A 13,371-nucleotide genomic window follows, 5' to 3' on the forward strand; every position below is an offset into this window, starting at 1 on the left:
TTTAAAAAAAAAAATTGGTAAAAGAAAAAAAAAAAAAAAAAAAAAGTTAGGAAAATATTGACAGTTCCTTCTTCAATTTTTGTCTCCCTTGTAGTAAATATGTACCTATAATGTCTTAAATGGTTGGTTCTTCCTTCTTCAATTTTTGTCTCCCTTGAAGTAAATATGTACCTATAATGTCGAGTACGCTACTTTGGTACATTCTTTCTTACCTATCCAGTAAGCTAATGCAGTATTTCTTCACCTCCACATCTCGCGTCCGCTGCCGCAGAATTTCTGAATGGATGAGTTGAGAATAAACCATGAAAGGGTATGGACTCGGGTCACAAAATATAATTAGGAAATTAACTTAGTTAAAAATAATCATAAAAAGGTGAAAAGAAACACGCAAGACTATTTAGCTTCGAGGGTAGCGTGCCTGCCTCGTAAGCCCTAGACCGCGAGTTCGATTCCCACCCGGGTCAAAATTCATCGTAAACAGGTAAGTTTTTTAAAGTTTCGTACTCGAAACGGCTGGCTTTCTCCTATCCTGTACTCCTTCACTCTTCGATTTCGGGACGATTAAAGACCTTAGCAGTTACAGTTCCGTCTATCAAATGTCTTCAAAAATAATAATAATAATAAATTTAGGTAGTAAACAAAAATACCTAGATAGAAAAATAGTGAAAACAATACAACAGACCTTACTCAAAGAACCGGAATATGCACCTAAGTGCGGCTGTGTAGTTACATAATATGTAGATTGTAGATATTTTGTTAAATAAAGGATACGAATAACTTGTCGATCGTCAGGACGACTTTGGATTGCATGGATAATAGGAAAGCTGAACTTGCCCTCAGTGTTGAAAAGAAACACGCCAGACTATTTAGCTTGGAGGGTAGCGTGCCTACCTCGTAAGCCCTAGGCCGCGAGTTCGATTCCCACCCGGAGCAAAATTTATCGTAAACAGATAAGTTTTTTCGTACTCGAAACGGCTGGCTTTCTCCTATCCTGTACTCCTTCACTCTTCGATTTCGGGACGATAAGACCTTAGCAGTTACAGTTCCGTCTATCAAATGTCTTCAAAAATAATAACGATAATAAATTTAGGTAGTAAACAAAAATACCTAGTTAGAAAAATAGTGAAAACAATACAACAGACCTTACTCAAAGAACCGGAATATGCACCTAAGTGCGGCTGTGTAGTTACATATGTAGATAAATCGGGGCTACAACTCACCGATTGATTGATTGGTGGCCATACTTCGTCGATTGTGCAATCTGGGTGGACGGGCAATATAGGAAGTGGGTAGAAAGTTGAAAAATCCTTCAGGCGAGCTTAAACTTCGAGAATACTGGGCGCGATTAGTCATTTTCCTTGCAAACTGTGGATGGTAGTCATTTTACAGATACACAACTTCAATGAATTTTGTCACTGGTAAAAATGGCTGTGGGAATTGTTATTCATCTAAAGATTTAAAATGAACACACAATGTAAATCACTGAAGGTAAAAAGATAACTTAAATTTGATCCAGGAATAAAAATAAGCTAACACAAAAAATCATCCTTTTATTCCTTTTCTTTTTTTTTCTTTTTAATCAAATCTCCATTTCCATTTTAATTTTTTTTTGTTTTCATTTGGGTCCAAAATCGATTTTGATTGGTGGAATCGAGAAGTGATAAGAACTTGGTGGCGAGGAAAAGATGAGAAATTTTTCTGACCAAGGAGGTTAAAGTCCAGTCGATAATGCGAAACAAAAAGGAAAAGGAGATAGTGCAGCATAAAAAGATGCAGTTTGAAAGATCAAGTAGGTATACCGCGATGGAGTGCACATTTTAGCTTTATCTTGATTAATCTTTATGTCGTTGTTGTTGTTGTTGTTGTTGTAGTGGCTTCAGCTGTAGCCGAATGGTGATGGTAGAATAAAGATATCTTTTTCATCAGCCATACCCCAGGGTGATGGTCTCTAGCCATGTTGAATTGGCTCGTCCTGAATCGCAGTCAACCATCGTGAGGACTTGTGCTTCTTCTTTAAAAGCGCAGAGAACCCTTTAAAAAACTGTCAGCTTGCTAGGCTGGTTGGGGTTAGCTGTTCTTCTCCCTGTTTATAGTCGCGGTGTAGGGCGGTGGACTTCGGATCTGGAAGTTGGTGGTTCGAGTCCAAGTCAAGTGATAAAATTTAGCGTAGTGTATTAAGCGAGGAACGAGATTTGTGACAAGTATTTATACTTAACACAATTAAAATTCCTTTATTAGTACTCACGCGTTTGGTGGTAGGCAAGATGATGGCTGGTAACAAGGTGAGTAGGATCTTGACGATGATGGTTGGTGGTTCGAGTCCAAGTCAAGCGAGGAACGAGATTTGTGACAAGTATTTATACTTAACCCAATTAAAATTCCTTTATTAGTACTCACGCGTTTGGTGGTAGGCAAGATGATGGCTGGTAACAAGGTGAGTAGGATCTTGACGATGATTGTGCACAGCTTGATGATGAAGTCACTGATGATGATGATCCAAATCAGCTGGACCAGGTTCTTGAGCAGATCATTGTTGGGCGGAACAAATATCAACACCTGAGAATGAGAAAATCAAATCATGAATTCTTTATAGTGAAGCAGAGAGCTTCTTCTCTGGAGTAAAGGGACTTTTCAGTCTCATTCTGGTAGGATAAACAAGATATATTATATTCTATTCTTCATTATAGTGAAGCAGAGAGCTTCTTCTCTGGAGTAAAGGGACTTTTCAGTCTCATTCTGGCAGGATAAACAAGATATATATATTCTATTACAACTTGTGTGGATATCACAGTAGGTATTACTAAGTGCCTCCTTTACTATCAGTTCTCATTTAGTGAAGCAGAGAGCTTCTTCTCTGGAGTAAAGGGACTTTTCAGTCTCATTCTGGTAGGATAAACAAGATATATTCTATTCTTCAGAGGGGGGGGGAACTACACACTACAATGCTACATGCATTTACCTACATAGCCTATTGACATTCTCATTCTCATGGTTTGGGTTGCATGCTCCTGTGTAGGAGCAGTAAAACCAAGAGCACACCTTCAGACCTATTTAGGGGTGAAAGTTAAGAGCCAACCTTTAGAAAGTGCCTATGGGAGCATTAGAGAGGGGGGGGGGATAACTACACACTACAATCCTACATGCATCTATCTACATAGCCTATTGACATTCTCATGGTTTGGGTTGGATACTCCTGTACTCCTGTGTAGGAGCAGTAAAACCAAGAGCACACCTTCAGACCTATTTAGGGGTGAAAGTTAAGAGCCAACCTTTAGAAAGTGCCTATTTAGGGTTGATGTATTTATTGACAAGTTACTTACTGGCTTTACACTTTTCACTGCATAACCAAAAGCAAGTACAGCCACTGTGCAAAGACCAATCTGGGAAGGAAATAAAATAAATTAGTGACTTGTTCCAACTTTAAAAATATTGTCTAGAGATCCAAAGAGAGGATTTGGCAAAAAAAAACTATATAGATTGCTGGGACAGCAGCACCCATAATGTGTGTAAATATGTACTTACACTAATTTTTAGTACCATTTTTCCTGACTAATCTATTTCCCAACTGTTTTCATGAGGTGTGGATTGGACAAAGGTCCCTTATCCCCGACTCCTACGTATGGGGGTAAAAAAAACCGCTTTCAGAGAAATAATTGACTTAGTCAACTGGTCCGATTTCTGTGCTCGCGAGTGTAGTTTAGAGACCATCTGTTTTGATCATAATATTGTCTTCTTTAGAAGATAGTCTTTTCAGCCCTATGGGTGGAGTCAGACAGGATTTAATTCAGATTTCGAAGCCTTTTTTTTTTATTAGGCAATTAATAGCCTAGAATTTATTTTAACCAAGTTAGTCAGCCTAGATGCCTAGAACAAAATGCCTAGGTATAGGTTATTTGTATGAATGACAATTAATAGGAAATATGAAGTGTGTGATACTTAGTGTGATACTCCCTGTGAGTATCACACTAGGCTTGTACGTAGGAGGTCCTGTTTTTCAATGAGCATAAAGCATAAGAGGCAGTAGAAATCCCATTGATCATAAGTATGATGATGCTTTGTATTAAAAATCCATACTCAAAGCTTCATTTATTGTATTTTACATATGTTTCTTACCCTTTCTTTATAGTATGTAGATCTATTTTCTACTTTTTCCCTTAGATATACCTCTGACACCACCCATAGATCCCACAGTTAAAAGAAAATAGCGACCTCCCTGTGAGTATCACACTAGGCTTGTACGTAGGAGGTCCTGAGTTCCAACTCCCGGCAGAGTCGAAGTTTCTAAAGCTGTTTTTCAATGAGCATAAAGCATAAGAGGCACTAGAAATCCTATTGATCATAAGTATGCTTTGTATTAAAAATCCATACTTAAACCTTCATTTTATTGTATTTTACATATGTTTCTTCCCCTTTCTTAATACATAGTATGTAGATCTATTTTCTACTTTTTCCCTTAGATATACCTCTGACACCACCCATAGATCCCACAGTTAAAAGAATAAACCCTAGTTATCTAGGTAATCAACTAAACTAAATTCGCCATCTAAACACAATATTAAAAAATAAAAAAATACATATCACTTTTCAATAAAATTTTCTCTCGAAAACCGCTTGAAAGAACAACCAAAAACCAAAATGTTGTTCCTCCAACACCATATTGGTTTCAAGAGTTTTCTCTGAGGGCCAGTCTTCCATATAGAGGGTAAAGTTTGGGGTGCACTCAGTCTCGAGATTCTCGTAAGACTGGAAAGGTCGGAGTGCACTCAGCCCACGTCCTTCTGTTAACCAGGGGACCTCAAGATTCACCTTGAAATGAAGGCAGTGCAGACCCATTTTTTGCAACTCATATTATCATGGGATTTCCCGTTAATTCGTAAAAAAAAACTCATTTTAACATCTCTAGTTATACGCGTTTGATTTTCATTTTCATAAAAATCGGCGTTATAAAAAAAAGTCTGGTAAAACGGGACAAATGTGACAGCCGTGCTTTCGGGACAAAGACAATGTTCATGCCCGCCATTACCTATACACAATGCATTAATTGGTTTAGTTGGAAACATAAAAAAAGGTATTGAGGGGTAAATTTGACCCCCTTAAAAGATAAAAAAGCGCAATCCGGGGTAAATTTGACCCAGTTAAAAGAACTAAAAAAGGGCAAACCGGGGCAAAACGAGTCCCCTGTTCAGAAGAGTGATAAAAATTAAAAATTAGAACTAAATAGGTACTTGCTAGTAGTAACAAGTAACAACCTCCGTAACCGAGTGGGTATCAGTTATCACCCTAGGCTCGCACTCCGGAGGTCCGTCACTGGTCGCTACTCGATTAAAGAAGCTATTCCTCACGAGGCTGAGTGCACCCCGAACTCCAGAGCCGAAAAAACTCCAACCCCCCCCCGGAATAAAACCCGAGACCTTTTGAATGGCCAGCGAGCGCGTTACCATGGGCTAACCGTGACCCGAAAGAAAGAAAGAAAGAAGAAGAAGAAGAAGAAGAAGAAGAAGAAAAAAAAAGATAGACTGGAAAGGGGAACACATTATAATATGTTTTCCCATATTATGTCAAAATATATGAGACCTTGGTTAGACTGCGGGAGTCAAAGGACTTTTCAGTCTCATTCGAGCAGTATAAACAAGGTATATCCTATTCTACACCACCGAGGCAGGTGATCCGCCAAGTTCCCTGTTACTCACCGTAAATATGATCATAGAATGCCTTCGCCAGGAGAATAATGACGAACGGCAAATACTTAAAGAACCCAAGCAAGAAGGCCGTGGCCTCCGGGTTTTGGCGCAAGATTTCCGCCGTGCTCTCTTCTCCGGCCGGCGTGGCGCCTCCGGGGGGCGAAGCGGCTTCCTGGTCGGGACTAGAGGGGGAGGCCGGATCAGGGGGAGGAGGGAGGGGAATGGAGGAGGAGGCTATTAAGAGCAACTTTTACTACAATCGGGCGCGAAAACAAAATCAGGATTTTTTCTTTTTAAGAAAAGAGGTAAAAAGGCATTTATTTTATTGGGGCAATCCTAATTTAACTTCGAAATTACGCTACTAAATGTTTATGTCACTACTGGTACTCGAACCCTAGCCCTCCGGATTACGAGTCCAACAAGCTCTATCTGTGAGCTACAGTGATATAAAAAAAAAGACTTAAATGATCAGAGCAAGCATTTTACACACAAAAAAAAGAAAAAAAAAATGTTCAGGAAAAAAAAGCTTTAAAAGCCAAAAATGTTTCTGAGAAGTAAAGACAGTTCAAACACAAAATACCTACCAATTATTGGAGCCCCCTGTTCCCCCATTGTATGGAATAGAATAGAATATACCATGTTTATCCTGCGGAGATAGGACTGAAAAGTCCCTTTACCCCTGCAGTCTAACCAAGGGGGGGAATCGAACCCGCAAGCTAGCGCTAACAAGGCAGGCGAGCATCTACTTAAGTAGATCATATTAAGGTGTATCCACAGAGTCGACGGCTGTTGATCAACCTTTGATCAAAGTTGATGGCCATCGACTATGTGCAGACACACCTTAAGGAATGTTCCTACCAAAATTCAGCTTTCTATGTGTGGGGGTTCTGGAGAAACAGTGATCAGTGTGTGAATGGATCTTGATTTCATATGACAGTAAAGATAGTTTCCCCTTTTAAAAATCTCTTGACATGCCACTGAAGGTACAGTCCGTGAGATGTAGGATGTTATATGGAAATGCAGAGAGGAGAAGTAAAATAGATGGGAAATGAGGGGAATCGCGGCTTGTGAACTAGAACCATTATTCTCATACCATACTGAATTCGAGCAATGAAAAAATAACAGGTACACACTATTCAAATCAGAAGTTATTAATAGTACACCAATATTTAGGGACTACATGGGCTGCCTTTTTATTTTTAGTAACATTGTGCATTCAAGGTCATATGCCATCCTACATCTCACGGACTGAACAAATTGATCAAGTACCTAACTCTCAAGGTGTGTCTAAAGTCCAAACATAGTTAACCGGCCAGACATCAATCCAAATTGATTGACGGCCATCAACTATGTGTGGACATAGTGGACAAACCCCTATAGAAGAAACCTAAGTCTACTTACCCACTGCTGAGGGTGTCTGAGGACTACTGCCCCCGCCTCCAGTGACCGAGTGTAAGGAGGTCAGAACTGGCCGAGCATTGGAATTGTGTAGTTGAATAATGTCTTCGTTTGAATTTTGATCAATGTATTGCAGGTCCAGCACTACTTGATCTGAAACATAACAATGAGATTTTAAAACGCTGTTGTAGTAAATTTTAAAATGTTCTTGAAGCAACCTTAGCTTGGGGTTGATTGGTGGAAACTCATTTTCACACAGCCATATGGGGGTGAGGTTAATTTGGTTTTGGTTGAAAAATTAATACCTTGGTTGATTCAGTCTCATAATCTCCTGATTACTAGGAAAATGTTTGACCATTGAGCAGATACCTAGGGGTAATGGTGCAGCTCTAAACCTTTTTTTTTTAGTTGAATTTTCAATAGACTTCAAAGGTGTATATTTACAGTGATGTGAGGACCTACAACATGAGGGATAGGAAAAAGAAAGAAAGAAGAAGAAGAAGAAAAAAAAAAAAAAAACAAACAAAGATCACATACTTGCATCAGCAGGCTGTTGTGAAGCTATTTCCCCACTGGGACTTGTTGGGTGTTCTGCGGTTGGAGATGGTATACTGGTTGCCGAGAGAATAGATGGCCTATGGTGTGATCGACTATGAAGCCATGATGTCATGCTCATTGGACGTCTTGCAGGTGTTGGGTCTACATTACGGACTCGAGTCATAGCATTGAGTGTCTCTTGGACAACACTGTTCCAACTGGCCCGTAGAGAGTTATGATCTACGAGTCTCGGTACCAGGCTCAGCCCTGAAGACACAGATTGAGAGGTGGTCCCCTCGGATACTGGAACTGGGGTGCTTTCGTTATCTGAGGATAGCACAAATAAGAAATTTGATGTAAATAAAGCTAAGGGCCTATAGTCATGAAATACCTATTTGTGTCAAATTTTAAACCATCAGATCATATCAAATCAGGAATTTAGCCTATAAGCACTAAAAATATAAACAAGGTTACAAGTGTGTGTAATGAATGATCTTTCTTTTTTCAATTTTTGTCCTTGGGTCTGAGCTGAGTCAGGATTGCACAACACTACAATATGAGAAACAAATTACAAGAGTCTTCTTCTTTCTTATGGAAGTATTTTTTCCCCCAATTAATCCCATCCTAGAAATAGTGTCCATGAGATTCCATGGCGGTACCATATCACAGTGTTGGTGTTAAAGCTAAGGGCCTATAGTCATGAATTACCTATTTGTGTCAAAATTTAAACCATCAGATCATATCAAATCAGGAATTAAGCCTATAAGCACTAAAAATATAACCAAGATTACAAGTGTGTGTAATGAATGGTCTTTCTATTTTCAATTTCTGTCCTTGGGTCTGAGCTGAGTCAGGATTGCACAACACTATAGTGATGTGTCTCATGAAACTGTTTCGAAACGCGGTTTCAAAACCGAGAATACGGATCCGGTTTCATGAAACCGCTGAGTTAAAGTTTCGGAACTTGAATGAAGCTAAGGGCCTATAGTCATGAAATACCTGTTTGTGTCAAAATTTAAACCATCAGATCATATCAAATCAGGAATTTAGCCTATAAGCACTAAAAATATAAACAAGGTTACAAGTGTGTGTAATGAATGATCTTTCTTTTTTCAATTTTTGTCCTTGGGTCTGAGCTGAGTCAGGATTGCACAACACTACAATATGAGAAACAAATTACAAGAGTCTTCTTCTTTCTTATGGAAGTATTTTTTCCCCCAATTAATCCCATCCTAGAAATAGTGTCCATGAGATTCCATGGCGGTACCATATCACAGTGTTGGTGTTGGAAGGATTGGGGTTTGAACCCTTTTGTCACCCAGAAATATCTGGGCTCCATCAATATCCTACTCAAAGGTTAGTAAGAATTTACAGATAATTTTATTTACTTACATTACATTAGCAATAGGTAAGAGTAAGTAGTAATAATGTTTGTCTTTTTAACCTATTTTGTCTGCTCCATTTATTGGATCAGTTTGAACCCTTTTGTCACCCAGAAATATCTGGGATCCTTCAATGTCCTACTCAAAGGTTAGTAAGAATTTACAGATAATTTTATGTACTTACATTACATTAGCAATAGGTAAGTAAGAGTAAGTAGTAATAATGTTGGCCTTTTTAACCTATTTTGTTTGTTCCATTTATTGGATCAGCTCTAAGAAAAGTTCTTAACTGCTCAACGGGTTGACTCAGTGAACAAAACTGGCAATCTAGCTAGAAACATTGGTACTTGTGCAGAAGTCACATCCGTGGAATACCTATTGCTACAAAAGGAATTGTCACAAATGAGCAGTGATCAGTGTTATTATAGGGTTAGGTTAAACGCAAAAAGGAGTTTTCACAATTAGAGCAGTGATTAGTGTTATTATAGGGTTAGGGTAAATACAAAAAGGAGCTTTCTTTTCCATGGATGTGACTTCTGCAAAATTACCGAAACATCTAGTTGTATTTGAATTACATCAATTGAAGTAATCTCATTTTGTGGTTTGGCCTTATGTCCTTGAGAGTCAAGTCCACTCAAGTATTGGACTTAGGTCTAATAACTAAAGTTTCAATCGGGGCTATATTGGATCAGCTCTATGAAGATTTCTATACTGCTAAAAAGGTTGATTCAGTGGACAAAACTGGCTATCTAGCTAGAAACAACTAGTTTTATTTGAATTACATCAATAATTGAAGTAATCTTATTTTGTGGTTTGGCCTTATGTCCTTGAGAGTCAAGTCCACTCAAGTATTGGACTTAGGTCTAATAACTAAAGTTTCAATCGGGGCTACAACTCACCGATTGATTGATTGGTGGCCATACTGCGTCGATTGTGCAACCTGGGTGGACGGGCAATATAGGAAGTGGGTAGAAAGTTGAAAAATCCTTCAGGCGAGCTTAAACTTCGAGAATACTGGGCGCGATTAGATTTCAAGGTTTCAGGTTTCGGTTTCAGTTTCGGAACTCAGATCCGAAACCTTAGAGCGTTTCGAAACCTGGGACCCGGAGCCCTGAAAAGTTTCATTTTTCCCATCACTACAACACTACAATATGAGAAACAAATTACAGGTCTTCTTCTTTCTTATGGAAGTACTTTTAGTGATGGGCCAAGTGAATGATTTTACTCGAGTCCACTCGATTATTATTTTGTTCTACTCGAGTAAATTTTTTATCATTTGGTGCAGAAATCCACTACGACTGCTACGAGTGGAAAAAAAAACTTCTCATTGAGTTCTCTGACCCGAGTCCACTCACCACATATTATTGCAACATACAGTTTCTACTCGAGTACAAATCTATTTGTTTGAACGAGTTGAATGATTCACTACCCCCCTCTCCCCTCTTGCCTCTTAGTCCTCTTACTAGATGATGATGATGCAAGAAAGAGAACTGAAGAGGGGGAAGGGTATAGTGGTGTACCCATATGCCGAGTGTTTCCGAACAAAAACCCGAATATCATCAATCTGCAATGCATACTATCCACTCACTCGCCTACTCGAGTAAGAATTTTAAGAAATCAGTGCAGTGTAATTTCCAGAAATAAATATTCAACTCAAGTAATTTCTACTCGAGTTGGAAAATAATCAAGTTGAGAAATCTCACTCTAGTCCCATCACTAAGTACTTTTCCCCCCAATTAATCCCATCCTAGAAATAGTGTCCATGAGATTCCATGGCGGTACCATATCACAGTGTTGGAAGGATTGGGATTTGAACCCTTTTGTCACCCAGAAATATCTGGGCTCCATCAATATCCTACTCAAAGGTTAGTAAGAATTTACAAATAATTTTATGTACTTACATTACATTAGCAATAGGTAAGAGTAAGTAGTAATAATGTTTGTCTTTTTAACCTATTTTGTCTGCTCCATATTTATTGGATCACAACGTGAAGAAGGAAGAGAAGAAGAAGAAGGAGCAAAAAAAAAAAGACGAACTTAAGGGGAAGGAGTGACGACGAACAAGAGGAGGAAGAGGAGGAGGAGGAGGAGGAAGAGGAGGAGGAGGAGGAAGAGGAGGAGGAGGAAGAGGAGGAGGAGGAAGAAGAGGAGGAGGAAGAGGAGGAGGAGGAGGAGGAAGAAGAGGAGGAAGAGGAGAAGAAGAAGAAGAAGAAGAAGAAGAAGAAGAAGAAGGAAGAGAACAAGCTCCTCCACTTTTCTTGGGACAGTCTGGAAAAGAAGGAAGAGGAGAATTTTTGGTCGAAAATTTCCTATCTTAAAATACTCCCCATGTAAAGATGGATCATTTAAAAGTGTCCAAATAAGGAGAGTTGCCACCTAATCTAGCAGCAGTAGAAGAGGAGGTGGAGGAGGAGGAGAGGAAAAGAAGAGGAGAAAGAAGTAGCTTATCCAAGCACCTCCAGTTTACTTGGGACTGTCTGGCGTATCCCAGGTAAGTAACTCGTCCAGTATAGCTTCTAATAGGGGGTTGCCACCTAATCTGGCTACCTCTGTGCGGGCCGAGACATCCAACTCTTTCAGAACCTCCCGCGTGTGTTCAAACGAGCCGAACCTGTAGGGGAAAAACAGGAAATAATGATAAGTCACCGAATAAAAGCCTAAAATTGAACCGAACTTATTAATAATGGAGGAGTTGCAATTGGGAAAATATTATAAGTCGATTCCTACTTAAAAAGTTGTGAAAAATCCAAATCTGAGGTCACTGAAAAGTAAAGACAGTTCAAACACAAAATTCCTACCAATTATTGGAGCCCCCTGTTCCCCCATTGTATGGAATAGAATAGAATATACCATGTTTATCCTGCAGAGATAGGACTGAAAAGTCCCTTTACCCCTGCAGTCTAACCAAGGGGGGGAATCGAACCCGCAAGCTAGCGCTAACAAGGCAGGCGAGAAACACAAAATACCTACCAATTGGAGCCCCCTGTTCCCCCCATTGTATGAAATAGAATAGAATATACCATGTTTATCCTTCGGAGATAGGACTGAAAAGTCCCTTTACCCCTGCAGTCTAGCCAAGGGGGGGAATCGAACCCGCAAGCTAGCGCTAACAAGGCAGGCGAGCTACCCTCCAAGGTAAAAAGGCTGGTACACTTGTAACTCATACTGTTCCATGCAATGGTGGAACAGGTGCCAAGATAACAATTTATCAAGAATGTTTTGGCGATAGAAAAAAATGTAAAAAAAAAGTAAATCTGAATTATTTTGTGGTGAAGCAAGTGACTTTTTGGAGTCTTTGGGTGAAAGTTTCTCTGGCTTTTTATGCTTGAGTAAATCTGAATTATTTTGTGATGAAGCAAGTGACTTTTTGGAGTCTTTGGGTGAAAGTTTCTCTGGCTTTTTATGCTTGGTGGATTTTGGAAAAGTTTCACCTGGGGGGAGCCTTCTGGTTCTACAGTAGATTGACAGGGGGATGCTGGAATCTAGACAGAAGGCCCCTAAATATCCCTCATAAGATACCCACTAAGTTTTGAAGGAGGCTCTATGAGGGGAGCCTTCTGGTTCAATAGTAGATTGACAGGGGGATGCTGGAATCTAGACAGAAGGCCCCTAAATATCCCTCATAAGATACCCACTAAGTTTTGAAGGAGGCTCTTGCTTTACCATAAATAACTCGAAATTAATTACATCTAAATCATTACGAGAAAATGTGTAAACAAATTAGAAAATTTCAACTTAAAATTACAAAATTAAATAGTTATCTCGTGGAGATCTGAGTCTATTTTCTAATGACTAACAATCTAAACATAAATAGTATGTATTTTTTTCAACTTATGGCCAGGACCAGAATCAGGGTAAAACTCGGTTCAAGTTTTAACTATTGTATTGGGCAAGCTGATTGGCTGAAAATTTCGAAATCAACCAATCAGATTCCTTCATCCAAGAGTTAAAAACTTAAACTGAGCTTAAACTCTGATCCTGATCGCGGGTAATAATTAATTAAAAAAAAAGTAATAATAAAATAAACATGAGGTTATGATTTGATATGAGGAGTGCCAGAATCAGGGTAAAACTCGGTTCAAGTTTTAACTATTGTATTGGGCAAGCTGATTGGCTGAAAATGTCGAAATCAACCAATCAGATTCCTTCATCCAAGAGTTAAAAACTTAAACTGAGTTTAAACTCTGATCCTGATCGCGGGTAATAATTAATTAAAACAAAAGTAATTTGCCTCAAAAACAAAATATTTTGTTCTTGAAATTTTTTTCCTGAAACATTGTTTCTTAAGTTCATCTCGAAACTTGGAATTCTTCGTTCTGCGCGCTCTCTTATGAATGTGTACGTTTTTTTTTTTTTTTTTTTTTTTTTATTTT

At 38.9% G+C, this 13,371-nt stretch overlaps 3 protein-coding genes and 1 long non-coding RNA gene across 4 annotated transcripts in view; all 4 read right to left on the reverse strand.

Moving 5' to 3' along the window:
• Positions 1 to 3,540, reverse strand: part of LOC113465408 (RING finger and transmembrane domain-containing protein 2) — a 16,518-nt gene extending 12,978 nt beyond the window's left edge. Inside the window, exons 1-3 of the mRNA XM_026819906.1 lie at positions 3,523 to 3,540; positions 3,321 to 3,380; positions 2,398 to 2,556 (exon numbers count right to left, since the gene is read on the reverse strand). Coding sequence (XP_026675707.1) covers positions 2,398 to 2,556; positions 3,321 to 3,380; positions 3,523 to 3,540 — 237 coding nt within the window. The remainder of the gene's footprint in view (positions 1 to 2,397; positions 2,557 to 3,320; positions 3,381 to 3,522) is intronic.
• A 125-nt stretch (positions 3,541 to 3,665) lies between these two features.
• Positions 3,666 to 5,184, reverse strand: LOC113465413. Its single transcript, XR_003390141.1, has 2 exons — positions 4,464 to 5,184; positions 3,666 to 4,164 (listed from the first exon to the last, which is right to left on the reverse strand). It is a non-coding gene; the product is annotated as an uncharacterized LOC113465413 (long non-coding RNA).
• Positions 5,185 to 5,682: 498 nt separating this feature from the next.
• On the reverse strand, positions 5,683 to 10,024 carry LOC103524531. Its single transcript, XM_026819907.1, has 4 exons — positions 9,898 to 10,024; positions 7,617 to 7,943; positions 7,079 to 7,232; positions 5,683 to 5,863 (listed from the first exon to the last, which is right to left on the reverse strand). Exons 1-4 carry the CDS (start codon positions 9,917 to 9,919, stop codon positions 5,683 to 5,685), a joined length of 684 nt encoding a protein of 227 aa, XP_026675708.1. The 5' UTR covers positions 9,920 to 10,024.
• A 1,427-nt stretch (positions 10,025 to 11,451) lies between these two features.
• The window catches only part of LOC103524522 (geranylgeranyl pyrophosphate synthase), a 47,930-nt gene continuing 46,010 nt past the window's right edge, over positions 11,452 to 13,371 (reverse strand). Inside the window, exon 8 of the mRNA XM_026819919.1 lies at positions 11,452 to 11,609. Within this exon, the coding sequence (XP_026675720.1) occupies positions 11,462 to 11,609 (148 nt within the window). The 3' untranslated portion in view covers positions 11,452 to 11,461. The remainder of the gene's footprint in view (positions 11,610 to 13,371) is intronic.

This window comes from Diaphorina citri, unplaced genomic scaffold, assembly GCF_000475195.1.
Source record: "Diaphorina citri unplaced genomic scaffold, Diaci psyllid genome assembly version 1.1 scaffold102, whole genome shotgun sequence".
In the NCBI taxonomy this organism is placed as follows: Eukaryota; Metazoa; Arthropoda; class Insecta; order Hemiptera; family Psyllidae; genus Diaphorina; species Diaphorina citri.